General features: G+C 39.0%; 1 protein-coding gene across 1 annotated transcript in view; it reads left to right on the top strand.

The window, feature by feature from the left end:
• The window catches only part of HPSE2 (heparanase 2 (inactive)), a 219,739-nt gene that overhangs the window by 135,447 nt on the left and 69,553 nt on the right, over positions 1 to 14,739 (top strand). Inside the window, exon 4 of the mRNA XM_075842712.1 lies at positions 5,622 to 5,795. Coding sequence (XP_075698827.1) covers positions 5,622 to 5,795 — 174 coding nt within the window. The remainder of the gene's footprint in view (positions 1 to 5,621; positions 5,796 to 14,739) is intronic.

The raw sequence follows: 14,739 nt of genomic DNA, 5'->3' as shown, positions 1-14,739 counted from the left end.
ATCTCTGTTAGCTGTACATCGAAATAATCAGAATGTAACACGTACACAAAAGTTGTGTCATCTGTTTAATCTTAATTCATATATATTATATGTACATTATATAATCCTATAGAAAACCACATATAAAACATGATACTGTGATAGATAGATAGATAGATAGATAGATAGATAGATAGATAGATAGATAGATAGATAGATAGATAGATAGATAGATAGATAGATAGATAGATAGATAGATAGATAGATAGAGATAGATAGATAGATAGATAGTTATTAGATAGATAGATAGATAGATAGATAGATAGATAGATAGATAGATAGATAGATAGATAGATAGATAGATAGATAGATAGATAGATAGATATTAGATAGATAGTTATTAGATAGATAGATGGATAGATAGATATTAGATAGATAGATAGATAGTTGATAGATAGATAGATAGATAGATAGATAGATAGATAGATAGATAGTAGATAGATAGATAGATAGATAGATAGATAGATAGATAGATAGATAGATGATAGATAGATAGATAGATAGATAGATAGATAGATAGATAGATAGATATTAGATAGATAGATAGTAGATAGATAGATAGATAGATAGATAGATAGATAGATAGATAGATAGATAGATAGATAGATATTAGATAGATAGTTATTAGATAGATAGATGGATAGATAGATATTAGATAGATAGATAGATAGATAGTTGATAGATAGATAGATAGATAGATAGATAGATAGATAGATAGATAGATAGATAGATAGATAGATAGATAGATAGATAGATAGATAGATAGTTGATAGATAGATAGATAGATAGTTATTAGATAGATAGATAGTAGATAGATAGATGATAGATAGATAGATAGATAGATAGATAGATAGATAGATAGATAGATAGATAGATAGATAGATAGATAGATAGATAGATAGATAGATAGATAGATAGATAGATATTAGATAGATAGATAGATAGATAGATAGATAGATAGATAGATAGATAGATAGATAGATAGATAGATAGATACAGGGTCAGACTGAACTTCCGGTGGGCCTGGGCTCTGACACAATAATGGGCCTTAAAGGTCCAGCAGAAGACAACTCCATTTGGAGCTCTTTGGAGCCAATCACTTAACACCAGGGTCCATTTCTTGTTCTAAATTATCTATTAGACCCAATATGTCCTGTGTGTACAATGATAAAAACAAGGACTATGAAGTGGACATGTACATATTCTATATAGATGGAGGGTGGGCCCTCAGAATCATCTCCTCTTGTGGGCCCAAGGAACTCCAGTCCGACGTTGGATGGATAGATGATAGATAGATAGATAGATAGATAGATAGATAGATAGATAGATAGATAGATAGATAGATAGATAGATAGATAGATAGATAGATAGATAGATAGGTAGGTAGATAGATAGAGAGATAGATAGATAGATAGATAGATAGATAGATAGATAGATAGATAGATAGATAGATAGATAGATAGATAGTTTGCTTGAGAAAAGCTCTAGTGGATAGAGCTGAAACGTCGCACTTAGGGTTAATAAAGTACCCTCTTTTTCACTGATTCCGATGGTGTGCTGCCTACTTTTTTGATCGCTGTAGATATTGAGAGCTTTGGTCTGCTCCCTGGGGCCTGCACCCACACTCTTCTATCGGTGCTGCTGGATCCTTTTTTTGTTTCTGTAGATAGATAGATAGATAGATAGATAGATAGATAGATAGATAGATAGATAGATAGATAGATAGATAGATAGATAGATAGATAGATAGATAGATAGATAGATAGATAGATAGATAGATAGATAGATAGATAGATAGATAGATAGATAGATATTATCTAGCTCCAGATGCTTTCATGGTTAATTCATTAAAATGGGTCTAGATGCCTTTCTTGAATGTACTAGATTCATGGAATTGGGTCGTTGACCCAGGAATTTATTCTGTTTGCCATATTAGGGGTCAGGAAGTAAATTTTCACATAAAATCTTTCTCTCAATCAGCACTGCGGGATTATAGGATTTAACATGGCAACCAATCAGGTTGTTGATTTCATTTTCCCCAGGGCATCTGAAAAGTGAGAGCTGGAATCTGATTGGTTGCTGTGAGCAACTACTCTACTAGTTTTTATAATTTGTAACATTTTTTGGATTGTCAACATTTAACCTAATTCAGATTTTTTGATCTTGAGTTGTCCCCAATTCACTGGTTATAAAATCCTCCATACTTATTTTATGAAAATGAATCAGTCGTTAGTTAACATATACTCTCGTAAGTTACATATAGCACTAAATAATAATACACACAATACATGAGCTGCATATACTGTAGATGTGATGTTAGTGTGATACGATCCAGTCATTGTCTGGCCCTCTTCCTGGCCACAATACATGAAGAACATTTATCTTTAGTCCGGTGCCTCTTCAGAGCTAAAGTGGTTATATATGCAGTAAGTGTAAATTTTTACAGTATTATATAGATATAATTTATGTTCACTCATAATCTTTTTAGATGGTGTAAGTGGTGATAAAGGGGGAGCTGGACTGCATCAGCGCTGATTTTGATGTTCACATAGTCTTTTAATGTATCAGGTGTCAGCAGTCTGGAGAAGATAGAAGCCAGATGACAGTCTATTTCTTTTGAGAAAAGATAACGGAGATGAGACACCATTAAATAATATCCAATTTTTCAAAAAGAGAAAAAAGTAAAAACATTCATGCGGTACTTCTTAATGTGCAGTACATTGAATGGATTTCAAAAAGTTGTGTGTGTGTATGTGTGTGTGTGTGTGTGTGTGTGTGTATGTGTGTGTGTGTGTGTGTGTGTGTGTGTGTGTGTATGTGTGTGTGTGTGTGTGTGTGTGTGTGTATGTATGTATATCTATATATATATATATATATATAAAAATCATAATTATATAATAAAGTTTTATTTCTGTTAGAATATTAAAACTTTTTGAAGTAAATTTATTATGTTTCTAACTGTACATTAAATCTTTAATTTTTTTCCAATTAGATTTTCTTCAAATACTTTACTTGTTTTCCCAGTTGACGACCTTCATATGTTCACTTCACAAACAATTAGCTCAGAACAATGTAGCATATTGTGGCGTTTATCCATTGGTTTTTAATGACCACTTCTTTATAAGCTGCCGTATAGAATTTGTGTATTTGTAAAAAACAAAAAGTTGGAGTAAAAGATGTAACATCTCACCTTTTTAAGTGTCTATCTATCTATCTATCTATCTATCTATCTATCTATCTATCTATCTATCTATCTATCTATCTATCTATCTATCTATCTATCTATCTATCTATCTATCTATCTCATGTCTATCTATCTCATATCTATCTATCTATCTATCTATCTATCTATCTATCTATCTATCTATCTATCTATCTATCTATCTATCTATCTATCTATCTATCTATCTCATGTCTATCTATCTCATATCTATCTATCTATCTATCTATCTATCTATCTATCTATCTATCTATCTATCTATCTATCTATCTATCTATCTATCTATCTATCTATCTCATATCTATCTATCTATCTATCTATCTATCTATCTATCTATCTATCTATCTATCTATCTATCTATCTATCTGTCTATTATCTATCTATCTATCTATCTATCTATCTATCTATCTATCTATCTATCTATCTATCTATCTATCTATCTATCTATCTATCTATCTATCTCATGTCTATCTATCTCATGTCTATCTATCTCATATCTATCTATCTCATATCTATCTATCTATCTATCTATCTATCTATCTATCTATCTATCTATCTATCTATCTATCTATCTATCTATCTATCTATCTATCTCATGTCTATCTATCTATCTATCTATCTATCTATCTATCTATCTATCTATCTATCTATCTATCTATCTATCTATCTATCTATCTAATATCTATCTATCTATCTATCTCATATCTATCTATCTATCTATCTATCTATCTATCTATCTATCTATCTATCTATCTATCTATCTATCTATCTATCTATCTATCTATCTATCTATCTATCTCATATCTATCTATCTATCTATCTATCTATCTATCTATCTATCTATCTATCTATCTATCTATCTATCTATCTATCTATCTATCTCAAAAGGAATAGGCCGCACTCCACATGATATTCAAAAGTAAAAAATGTATTTTATTCACCCATACGTGGATGTATCTATCAATCTTTTTATCATATTTGCTAAATGGATATTAAATAAAGAGAAGTTATTAGATAGATATGAAATAGAAAACAAGATATAAGATAGATAATACACATGTAGATAGATCCATCTAGCGATAAATATCAGATAGATTGGAAGAAGGAAATAGATATCACTGGAATATATTTTATTGTACAAATCCCAATAAACTCATAAGTGTAAGACATTAAAGAGAATTTATCACCCATATATTTTTTTACTTTTTAAAACCAGATAGTAAAAACATTTTTGTTTAACCTGTTGTTATGTTTTTAAATTCTATTTTCTGTACAGGATTATGGGGGCAGCCATATCGTCTGAGCCCTTATTAACAACATTTAGAGATATGCTTTACAGCAGTCACATGGACTATAGGAGATAATAGTCTGGAGGTATGCTCTGTAAGGCTTCGTTCACATCTGTGCTAGGGCTCTGTCCCAACGTTCAGTCTGAGCTTTCCGTCAGAATGCAGCCCTGACAGACTATTACCGTTCATTTCAATGGTGACGGATCCGGTGCCAATAGCTTCCGTTTATATCTGTCAGGGCTCTGTTCCGATGGAAAGCTCAAACGGAACGTCGGAACGGGGCGCTAGTGCAGATGTGAACGAAGCCTAACCTGTGCAGAGGTCATTGTACAGGGAGGGAAGCTGTGTCCATCACCTATTGTCAGTGGTGGATCCTGTGTTAGCTATATATAGGTGTTACCTATGATTGTAATCCTGCCTGTGTTGATAATGAGGTGACTGCTGAGAAGTGATCTCTACAGAACAGGAAGGGTCACTCTTTTATGAATGTTGGATCCTGTTTTAGCTATATATAGGTGTTACCTGTCATTGTAATCCTGCCAGTGACGATAATGTGACTGCTGAGAAGTGATCTGTACAGAACAGGAAGGGTCAGTCTAATATGAATGGTGGATCCTTTGTTATGTGTTTATATAGGTATTACTTATCATTGTAATTCTGCCTGTGAGGATAATGAGATGACTGCTGAGAAGTGATCTCTACAGAACAGGAAGGGTCAGTCTATTATGAATGGTGGATCCTGTGTTATCTATATATAGGTATTACCTGTCATTGTAATCTTGCAAGTGATGATAATGATATGACATGATATGATATGAGAAGTGATCTCTACAGAACAGGAAGGACCAGTCTATTGTGAGGCCCAGTGGCCAGAGTGAAAACTGCAAGATTTAAGGATTATTTTTTAATATAATGACATAGAAAATTTTAAAAAAACCATCTATGACACATTACCTTTACCAGGAGCAAACCCAGAGCTAATACATTTAATCCCCTAATCATGCCTTCTACGTAGCTGTTGGGTTTCCTATTGAGACACTAGTGTGCATTACGAGCTTTTTGTTTCCTCCCAGCCAGGTCTCTTGACAAACTCTATAATTTTGTTGACTGCTCTGGACTTCATCTGATTTTTGGACTTAATGCTCTTCGACGAAACTTGGATAATTCTTGGAACAGCTCCAGTGTGCTCAGCTTACTAAAATACAGCGCCAGCAAGAAGTACAACATTTCATGGGAATTGGGAAATGGTGAGTAAGATAAATCCTTATTACTTGTGTACAGAAATGTTTAGAGATTTGTTGCTCAGCACAAGATAACATCTATCATGTAAATGTGTAATGTGTCCCCATCATGGCAGCAGTTCCCAGACTGTTAAATCAGTGTCGTGTTAGTGATGTATGGATTTGGGGTTGAAGGACATTGGGGCACATCCATTTCAGTGCATTTTAATTATTGTCTTGAAACTACTCTATCCGTCTGACTTTAAAGAAACATTTAGGGCAAAACCGATACACTGAGTTATGCCTAGTGCAGGGCCTGAGGGGGCGGAGCGTGACACAGGAATTCCTTTTTTGGTGTTTTTCTTATTCCCTGTGTCATGCACCGCCCCTTGCCCAAGGACTAACATAGTGTATCGCTTTTGCACAGAGTGCTTCATTAACCCATTAACCCTAGATGTACAGTGCTGGCAACTAAAGGGGGTTTTACACTGTGCGATTATCGTGCAGACTAGCGTTCATATAATGCTCGTTGTAATAATGTTGTAAAAGCTGATAAATGAGCAAACGCTGATCGTATCGTTTTAAAAAAGTAAAATATTATCGTTGTCAGCAGCACATCTCCCTGTGTAAACAAGGAGACGCACTGCCGACATGATAATAATGTATGGGGACGAACTATCGAATTAACGACCGCTCCTCCCCATACATAGCTCCGTGTGACAGGAACAAACAAGGGCTGATCAATGATGTCTGCCGGTGGCAACTGTGATTGACAGCTGCCATCCCCCAACAACTGGAAGGATCAGAGAAAACTTCTATCTCAGTGATTTAACCTTTGGTCAATAGCTGCCTTTGTGTAACAATCGGCATACCTGGCGATATCCCCGATCACTAAGGCTGACAGTTTTATGGGACAACCCCCGGCCTGACAAAGTCTTCCTGGACGGCCCTGAGATAATTCCTGTTAGGGGAAGCTTGACAGCTGCCTGGGCATTTTCTATGAACGGGCTATATTGCATTGTAATACAAAGGTATGAATACAAAAAATATTAATTAAAAGTAAAGGTCCACTTAAAGGGAATTTTATTAAATGAAGTTTAATAAATGAAACAGAAAATAAGTTAGTTAAATAAGTCGTAGAACGTGTAAAAACACACACAGATTTGGTATCCCCCTAACAATTGCAACCCATACAATAGCGATAATGTGGAATCCATAGTGTTCAGTGAAATACGTAAAAAAAATAATTATATCTTATTAACCCCGGTCACCAATTTTAGTCTGTTTACCCCGTACCTTGCATTTGCGTCTTCCTGGATGATTATCCCCCATGCACACATATGTCACAACTTAAGCAAAGAGAGGAAAATACATTTAAAACTAAAATAGGGTTTTTGTTCTCAAGCGCAATATCGGCGTCTTGCGTTAACACAATGTACACATTTTTGGCATTGCTATGTATGGGAGAATTAGAGGAATAATTTTTGGGGTGCATATTTGGAAAACAAGTATTTTTTTTCCCATACACATCCGTAGCGACTGTGTCTGGGATTGCAACTTCTTTCCATCCACTTGAATGGGACCGGAAGTGCAATCCCAGGCACAACTGCTACGGATGTGTACGGCGACGTGCCTGCTAAACTATGAATGGCATTCATTGCCGCGCCCCTTCAGTCAGCAGATCAGCTAGAAAACCGGGAGTTGAACACCCACCAATCTCATATTGATGACCTATCCTAGGATACGCCATCAATATAAAAGACCCAGAGAACCCCTTTTACTATCATGACCAATGACGTGAACATTTTGGGTAATTTTCACGGTTTTTAGTTGCCCTTTTCTCCAATAAGTAGCTGATAAAATACTGCACGTGAGCCCCTGCAATACCAGACTGGACTCCAGAAGTTACCTATCACACCAATGGTTGCCAGTCTTTCATGATAAGAACACCAAATATTTAAAAGGGGTTTCCCTCCAGAGATTCATGGCATATCCACAGATATAAGTGGGGTTTCCCACCTATCCCAGAACTGGGATCCCCTGGGTGAAGACCGAATAGAGAGTTGGCCATGCAAGCGGCTCTTCTCTTTCCATAATCCCATACACTCGAATAAAGAGAGCGGCGGCAACTCCCCATCTAATTGGCATCAGGGGACCCTGTGCTCCCTATCGGTCATATCCTGATAGCTGATTTATCGTATGTTAAAACAAACATGGGTATTTCTGTAGACTGTGTTAATGATATGCAAGTGGAATTCTTTGGAGTGCTGAATACTTTGTAAATTCCATGAAATATCACCTCCACATCTGTCAGGTTGTTTTGCTTCACACCAGCAGGGCAGGAAAGGTTATAGATGAGAATGTCTTTCATTCTGTTAGTCGTCTTTTATGTGAAAGAAGGAATGGGGGCTTTGGACCAAGAAAAATAACCATAATGTTCATTGGCCTACAGACACCTGTTCATGCGAATTTGGATTCCTTCCATATAGTTTTACTTTAACAGTTTATTTTCCTGAAGCAAGATTTCAATAAGGGTCGATATTTAGCTTCTATACATCTGAGACAATAAGATCATATTGTATACCGTACTCTATACAGTGTCCATATTATCATATGTGTATGCTTCCGAAACTTGCTGAATTACATGTATAGATAGGTCAGTGACAGAGAATTGGAAACATCATATCAATCCCAATTTGCTACATGAACATAGATCTGCTTGCTTTGCTTCCCAGGCCGCTGCAGCTCCTGATATATTTGTGCACTTGGATATACTTATTAGGAGCACTGTGGGATGAAGACAATTATATGAAACCTAGAAATTCACTTACAGCATATCTATTGAACCGACCTAGGGCTTTTATAATACTCCATGCCTTAAAACATGTATCTGTATCAATAAGGGTATGTTCACACGCTCACTAAAAAATTTCTGAAAATACGGAGCTGCTTTCAAGGGAAAGCTGCTTCCGATTTTTCGGTCCGAAAAATGGCCGAAAATAAGCTGTGTGAACATACCCTAACAGTTACGTTGTGTTCTGTCCCTGGTGACTACCTGGAATAATCTAAATTTTTTCTTGATGACTTAAAGGGAATCTGTCATCAAATTTAACCCCTATAAACTCTTAACTCTGCTAAATAGGTGCTGGGGAAACAAGTTCAAACATCCCCAAAATGATCTTATTCTATTCAATCATTAAGTGTCCGCTGGGCGTTCTTTCATCTGTGAAGTCATTGGTGGCAATCCCTCTACTCCACTCTTGCTTCACATCTCCTGGAAAGGATTTCAGATGAGGCAGAAGAAGTCAATCAAGAGTGGAGGGGTTTCGGAGAGGTTGCTGCTGAGTGCTGATCGTGTAGGACACTTCATAGATGAAAGAACACCCAGCGGACACGCAATGAGTCAGTAGCACACGGCACATGAGTCAATAATAGATTAATTTCTCTGATGTCATTTTATTTGATAGCAAACATGGGGATGTTTTTAACTTGTTTGCCCTGCACCTATTTAGTGGCGTTGACTTTATGTAGGTTAAATCTGCTGACAGATTTGCCATTTAGGGAACCTGATACACTGTGCTATAACTATGACAGCGCCTGATGGGGCGGAGCATGAAACTATAGAGTGAATCTATGTGTCATGCTCCGCCCCCTCAGCCCATGAATTAGGCACAACACAGTGTATTAGGTTTGCCAGGAGTATTCCTTTAAAGGCAGAGTATCCAGTTTCTACAATCAGATTGTTGTTTCATAGTAATAATAATGATCTCCATCACCTTCCATTAGTTACTCTTTTTCATGATTGGCAGAATTGCTAAGAATCCTAATGATCCTGTTGATAAAACATAAAGTCAATGTCCACCTTTTAACACCATTTCTAAGTTCAGCATTCTATGTTGATTCATTTATTTGTATATCTTTATAGTGGTTGGAGCTCCAAATCCCCTGCATAGTCATAGAGTTAAACAATAAAATTCTGGCTGCCTGCAGTCACCACTAGGGGGAGTGTAGGGACTTACTGCATACTGTTAGAACATTGAACTCTATAATAAAACAGTATACAGTAGGCTCTTAGGCTCCCCTGGTGGTGGTTCTAGGCAGACAGATTTTTATCTTTTAGAGGGGTTGTCTTATCATAGATAACCCCTTTCTTCTAGGAGGACCCCTGGCAAAGAACTTATTTTAGCAGGAGAAGCTTTGTAGTATTACATAGCAGCCATTCCGATGCTTATTAGCGGCTCTCTGCTCGGACTCATAGATGGGGCATATGGACAGTTGTTGTCCTGATGGGAGGTGATTTGGAACTCTGTTTTAAAAAGAGCTCCAACCTCGATAGAAATATATAAGCAGACTAATCAGCACAGAATTTTTTATCTATTTAGATTAGAAAATAAAGTGGTGTTCAAGGGTGGAGATTCATTTAAGGGAGCATTGTGATGTAACAACCGAGCTAGATAAAGAAACATTAAAAACTAAAAGTAATTTCTAGGTGCTTACCATGTTTTACTGACACATACAGAAATGTTTTTTATGTGAAGGTTATGCAATATAAATATCATCGGAGGGCACACAAATCATGAAAAGCCCTTTTAATAGAATTACTAAAATGTTTTGTATTTAATAATTGTCCATTTACTCAGCAATAATAAATAAAAAAAAGGGGAGAGTAGAGCAGGGACGCAATTCAAGCCCGTTTTTGGCTTAGCCATTTGATTGCAACACTGCATTGATAAGATAATATTTTGGTATTTCAGGGCTAGGACCCTCTTCCATTTATCATTTTTCAGTAAATGGAAAATTATTTAATGCAAAACATTTTCGTAATTCTAGTAAAATTATTTTTTTTGTATTCTTGTGCCCTATAGTGGTTTTTTTTCCAGATGCTACCCATAGTCCCTCCCATTAGTACTCAGCATTAGCACAGCATTGTCTTTGGAATTGAAAACTATAATATCAGGAAAAGTAGCCCTAAGTGTTACAAGATAAAAAGCTATGCTTTTTGATAAATTTCTTCCCTACATATGAATCTTTCAGAGACAGTAAGTTTTCTCACTCAGAGCTGATAAGCCCTATTTACTACACCACACAGGAGAGCTGACAGATCCTCTATACTACATCACACAGGAGAGCTGACAGCTCCTCTATACTACACCACACAGGAGAGCTGACAGATCCTCTATACTACATCACACAGGAGAGCTGACAGCTCCTCTATACTACACCACACAGGAGAGCTGACAGATCCTCTATACTATACCACACAGGAGAGCTGACAGATCCTCTATACTACACCACAAAGGAGAGCTGACAGATCCTCTATACTACACCACACAGGAGAGCTGACAGCTCCTCTATACTACACCACACAGGAGAGCTGACAGATCCCCTATACTACACCACACAGGAGAACTGACAGATCCGCTATACTACACCACACAGGAGAGCTGACAGCTCCTCTATACTACACCACACAGGAGAGCTGGCAGATCCTCAATACTACACCACACAGGAGAGCTGACATCCTCTATACTACACCACACAGGAGAGCTGACTGCTCCTCTATGCTACACCACACAGGAGAGCTGACAGATCCTCTATACTACACCACACAGGAGAGCTGACAGCTCCTCTATACTACACCACACAGGAGAGCTGACAGATCCTGTATACTACACCACACAGGAGAGCTGACAGATCCTCTATACTACACCACACAGGAGAGCTGACAGCTCCTCTATACTACACCACACAGGAGAGCTGACAGATCCTCTATACTACACCACACAGGAGAGCTGACAGATCCTCTATACTACACCACACAGGAGAGCTGACAGCTCCTCTATACTACACCACACAGGAGAGCTGACAGAACCTCTATACTACGCCACACAGGAGAACTGACAGATCCTCTATACTACACCGCACAGGAGAACTAACAGCTCCTCTATACTACACCACACAGGAGAGCTGACAGATCCTCTATACTACACCACACAGGAGAACTGACAGCTCCTCTGTACTACACCACACAGGAGAGCTGACAGATCCTCTATACTACACCACACAGGAGAACTGACAGATCCTCTATACTACACCACACAGGAGAGCTGACAGATCCTCTATACTACACCACACAGGAGAGCTGACAGATCCTCTATACTACACCACACAGGAGAGCTGACAGATCCTGTATACTACACCACACAGGAGAGCTGACAGATCCTCTATACTACATCACACAGGAGAGCTGACAGCTCCTCTATACTACACCACACAGGAGAGCTGACAGATCCTCTATACTATACCACACAGGAGAGTTGACAGATCCTCTATACTACACCACACAGGAGAGCTGACAGCTCCTCTATACTACACCACACAGGAGAACTGACAGATCCTCTATACTACACCACACAGGAGAACTGACAGATCCTCTATACTACACCGCACAGGAGAACTAAGAGCTCCTCTATACTACACCACACAGGAGAGCTGACAGATCCTCTATACTACACCACACAGGAGAGCTGACAGATCCTCTATACTACACCACACAGGAGAGCTGACAGATCCTCTATACTACACCGCACAGGAGAACTAACAGCTCCTCTATACTACACCGCACAGGAGAACTAACAGCTCCTCTATACTACACCACACAGGAGAGCTGACAGATCCTCTATACTACACCACACAGGAGAACTGACAGTTCCTCTATACTACACCACACAGGAAAACTAACAGCTCCTCTATACTACACCAAACAGGAGAACTGACAGATCCTCTATACTACACCACACAGGAGAACTGACAGATCCTCTATACTACACCACACAGGAGAGCTGACAGATCCTCTATAATACACCACACAGGAGAGCTGACAGCTCCTCTATACTACACCACACAGGAGAGCTGACAGCTCCTCTACACTACACCAAACAGAAGAGCTGACCGCTCCTCTATACTACACCACACTGGAGAGCTCACAGATCCTCTATACTACACCACACAGGAGAGCTGACAGGTCCCCTATACTACACCACACAGGAGAATTGACAGATTCTCGATACTACACTACACAGGAGAGCTGACAGATCCTCTATTTTACACCGCACAGGAGAGCTGACAGGTCCTCTATACTACACCACACATGAGAACTGACAGGTCCTCTATACTACACCACACAGGAGAACTGACAGATTCTCGATACTACACTACACAGGAGAGCTGACAGATCCTCTATTTTACACCACACAGGAGAGCTGACAGGTCCCCTATACTACACCACACAGGGGATTCGACTAGTCCTCTTTCCTACACCACACAGGAGAGCTGAGATGGAGAAGAGAAGCTGTAGATGCGCCGCCAAACGGACATTACTCCCTAAGCCTGTCACTAAACATTGGCCAGTGTTAAAACTATGATTTCTCCAAAACAATGCCAGATCCTCTATACTACACAACACATGAGAGCTGACAGCTCCTCTATACTACACCACACAGGAGAACTGACAGATCCTCTATACTACACCACACAGGAGAGCTGACAGATCCTCTATACTACACCACACAGGAGAGCTGACAGATCCTCTATACTACACCACACAGGAGAGCTGACAGATCCTGTATACTACACCACACAGGAGAGCTGACAGATCCTCTATACTACATCACACAGGAGAGCTGACAGCTCCTCTATACTACACCACACAGGAGAGCTGACAGATCCTCTATAGTATAGAGGATCTGTCAGCTCTCCTGTGTGGTGTAGTATAGAGGAGCTGTCAGCTTAGTATAGAGTCTATACTATACCACACAGGAGATCTGACAGATCCTCTATACTACACCACACAGGAGAGCTGACAGCTCCTCTATACTACACCACACAGGAGAACTGACAGATCCTCTATACTACACCACACAGGAGAACTGACAGATCCTCTATACTACACCGCACAGGAGAACTAAGAGCTCCTCTATACTACACCACACAGGAGAGCTGACAGATCCTCTATACTACACCACACAGGAGAACTGACAGATCCTCTATACTACACCACACAGGAGAACTAACAGCTCCTCTATACTACACCACACAGGAGAGCTGACAGATCCTCTATACTACACCACACAGGAGAACTGACAGTTCCTCTATACTACACCACACAGGAAAACTAACAGCTCCTCTATACTACACCACACAGGAGAGCTGACAGATCCTCTATACTACACCACACAGGAGAACTGACAGATCCTCTATACTACACCACACAGGAGAGCTGACAGATCCTCTATACTACACCACACAGGAGAGCTGACAGCTCCTCTATACTACACTACACAGGAGAGCTGACAGCTCCTCTACACTACACCAAACAGGAGAGCTGACCGCTCCTCTATACTACACCACACTGGAGAGCTCACAGATCCTCTATACTACACCACACAGGAGAGCTGACAGGTCCCCTATACTACACCACACAGGAGAACTGACAGATTCTCGATACTACACTACACAGGAGAGCTGACAGATCCTCTATTTTACACCACACAGGAGAGCTGACAGGTCCTCTATACTACACCACACAGGAGAACTGACAGGTCCTCTATACTACACCACACAGGAGAACTGACAGATTCTCGATACTACACTACACAGGAGAGCTGACAGATCCTCTATTTTACACCACACAGGAGAGCTGACAGGTCCCCTATACTACACCACACAGGGGATTCGACTAGTCCTCTTTCCTACACCACACAGGAGAGCTGAGATGGAGAAGAGAAGCTGTAGATGCGCCTCCGAACGGACATTACTCCCTAAGCCTGTCACTAAACATTGGCCAGTGTTAAAACTATGATTTCTCCAAAACAATGCAGCGAATTGAAGTAAAAGTTTTAATACCGTTTTTCTCCAAAATCAAAACCTATTCTTTATCAGCTTTACACATTCACTACAACTGATAATACGA

This window comes from Rhinoderma darwinii, chromosome 11 (assembly GCF_050947455.1).
Source record: "Rhinoderma darwinii isolate aRhiDar2 chromosome 11, aRhiDar2.hap1, whole genome shotgun sequence".
Classification (NCBI taxonomy): domain Eukaryota; kingdom Metazoa; phylum Chordata; class Amphibia; order Anura; family Rhinodermatidae; genus Rhinoderma; species Rhinoderma darwinii.
This window is presented reverse-complemented; position numbering and strand designations above follow the sequence as displayed.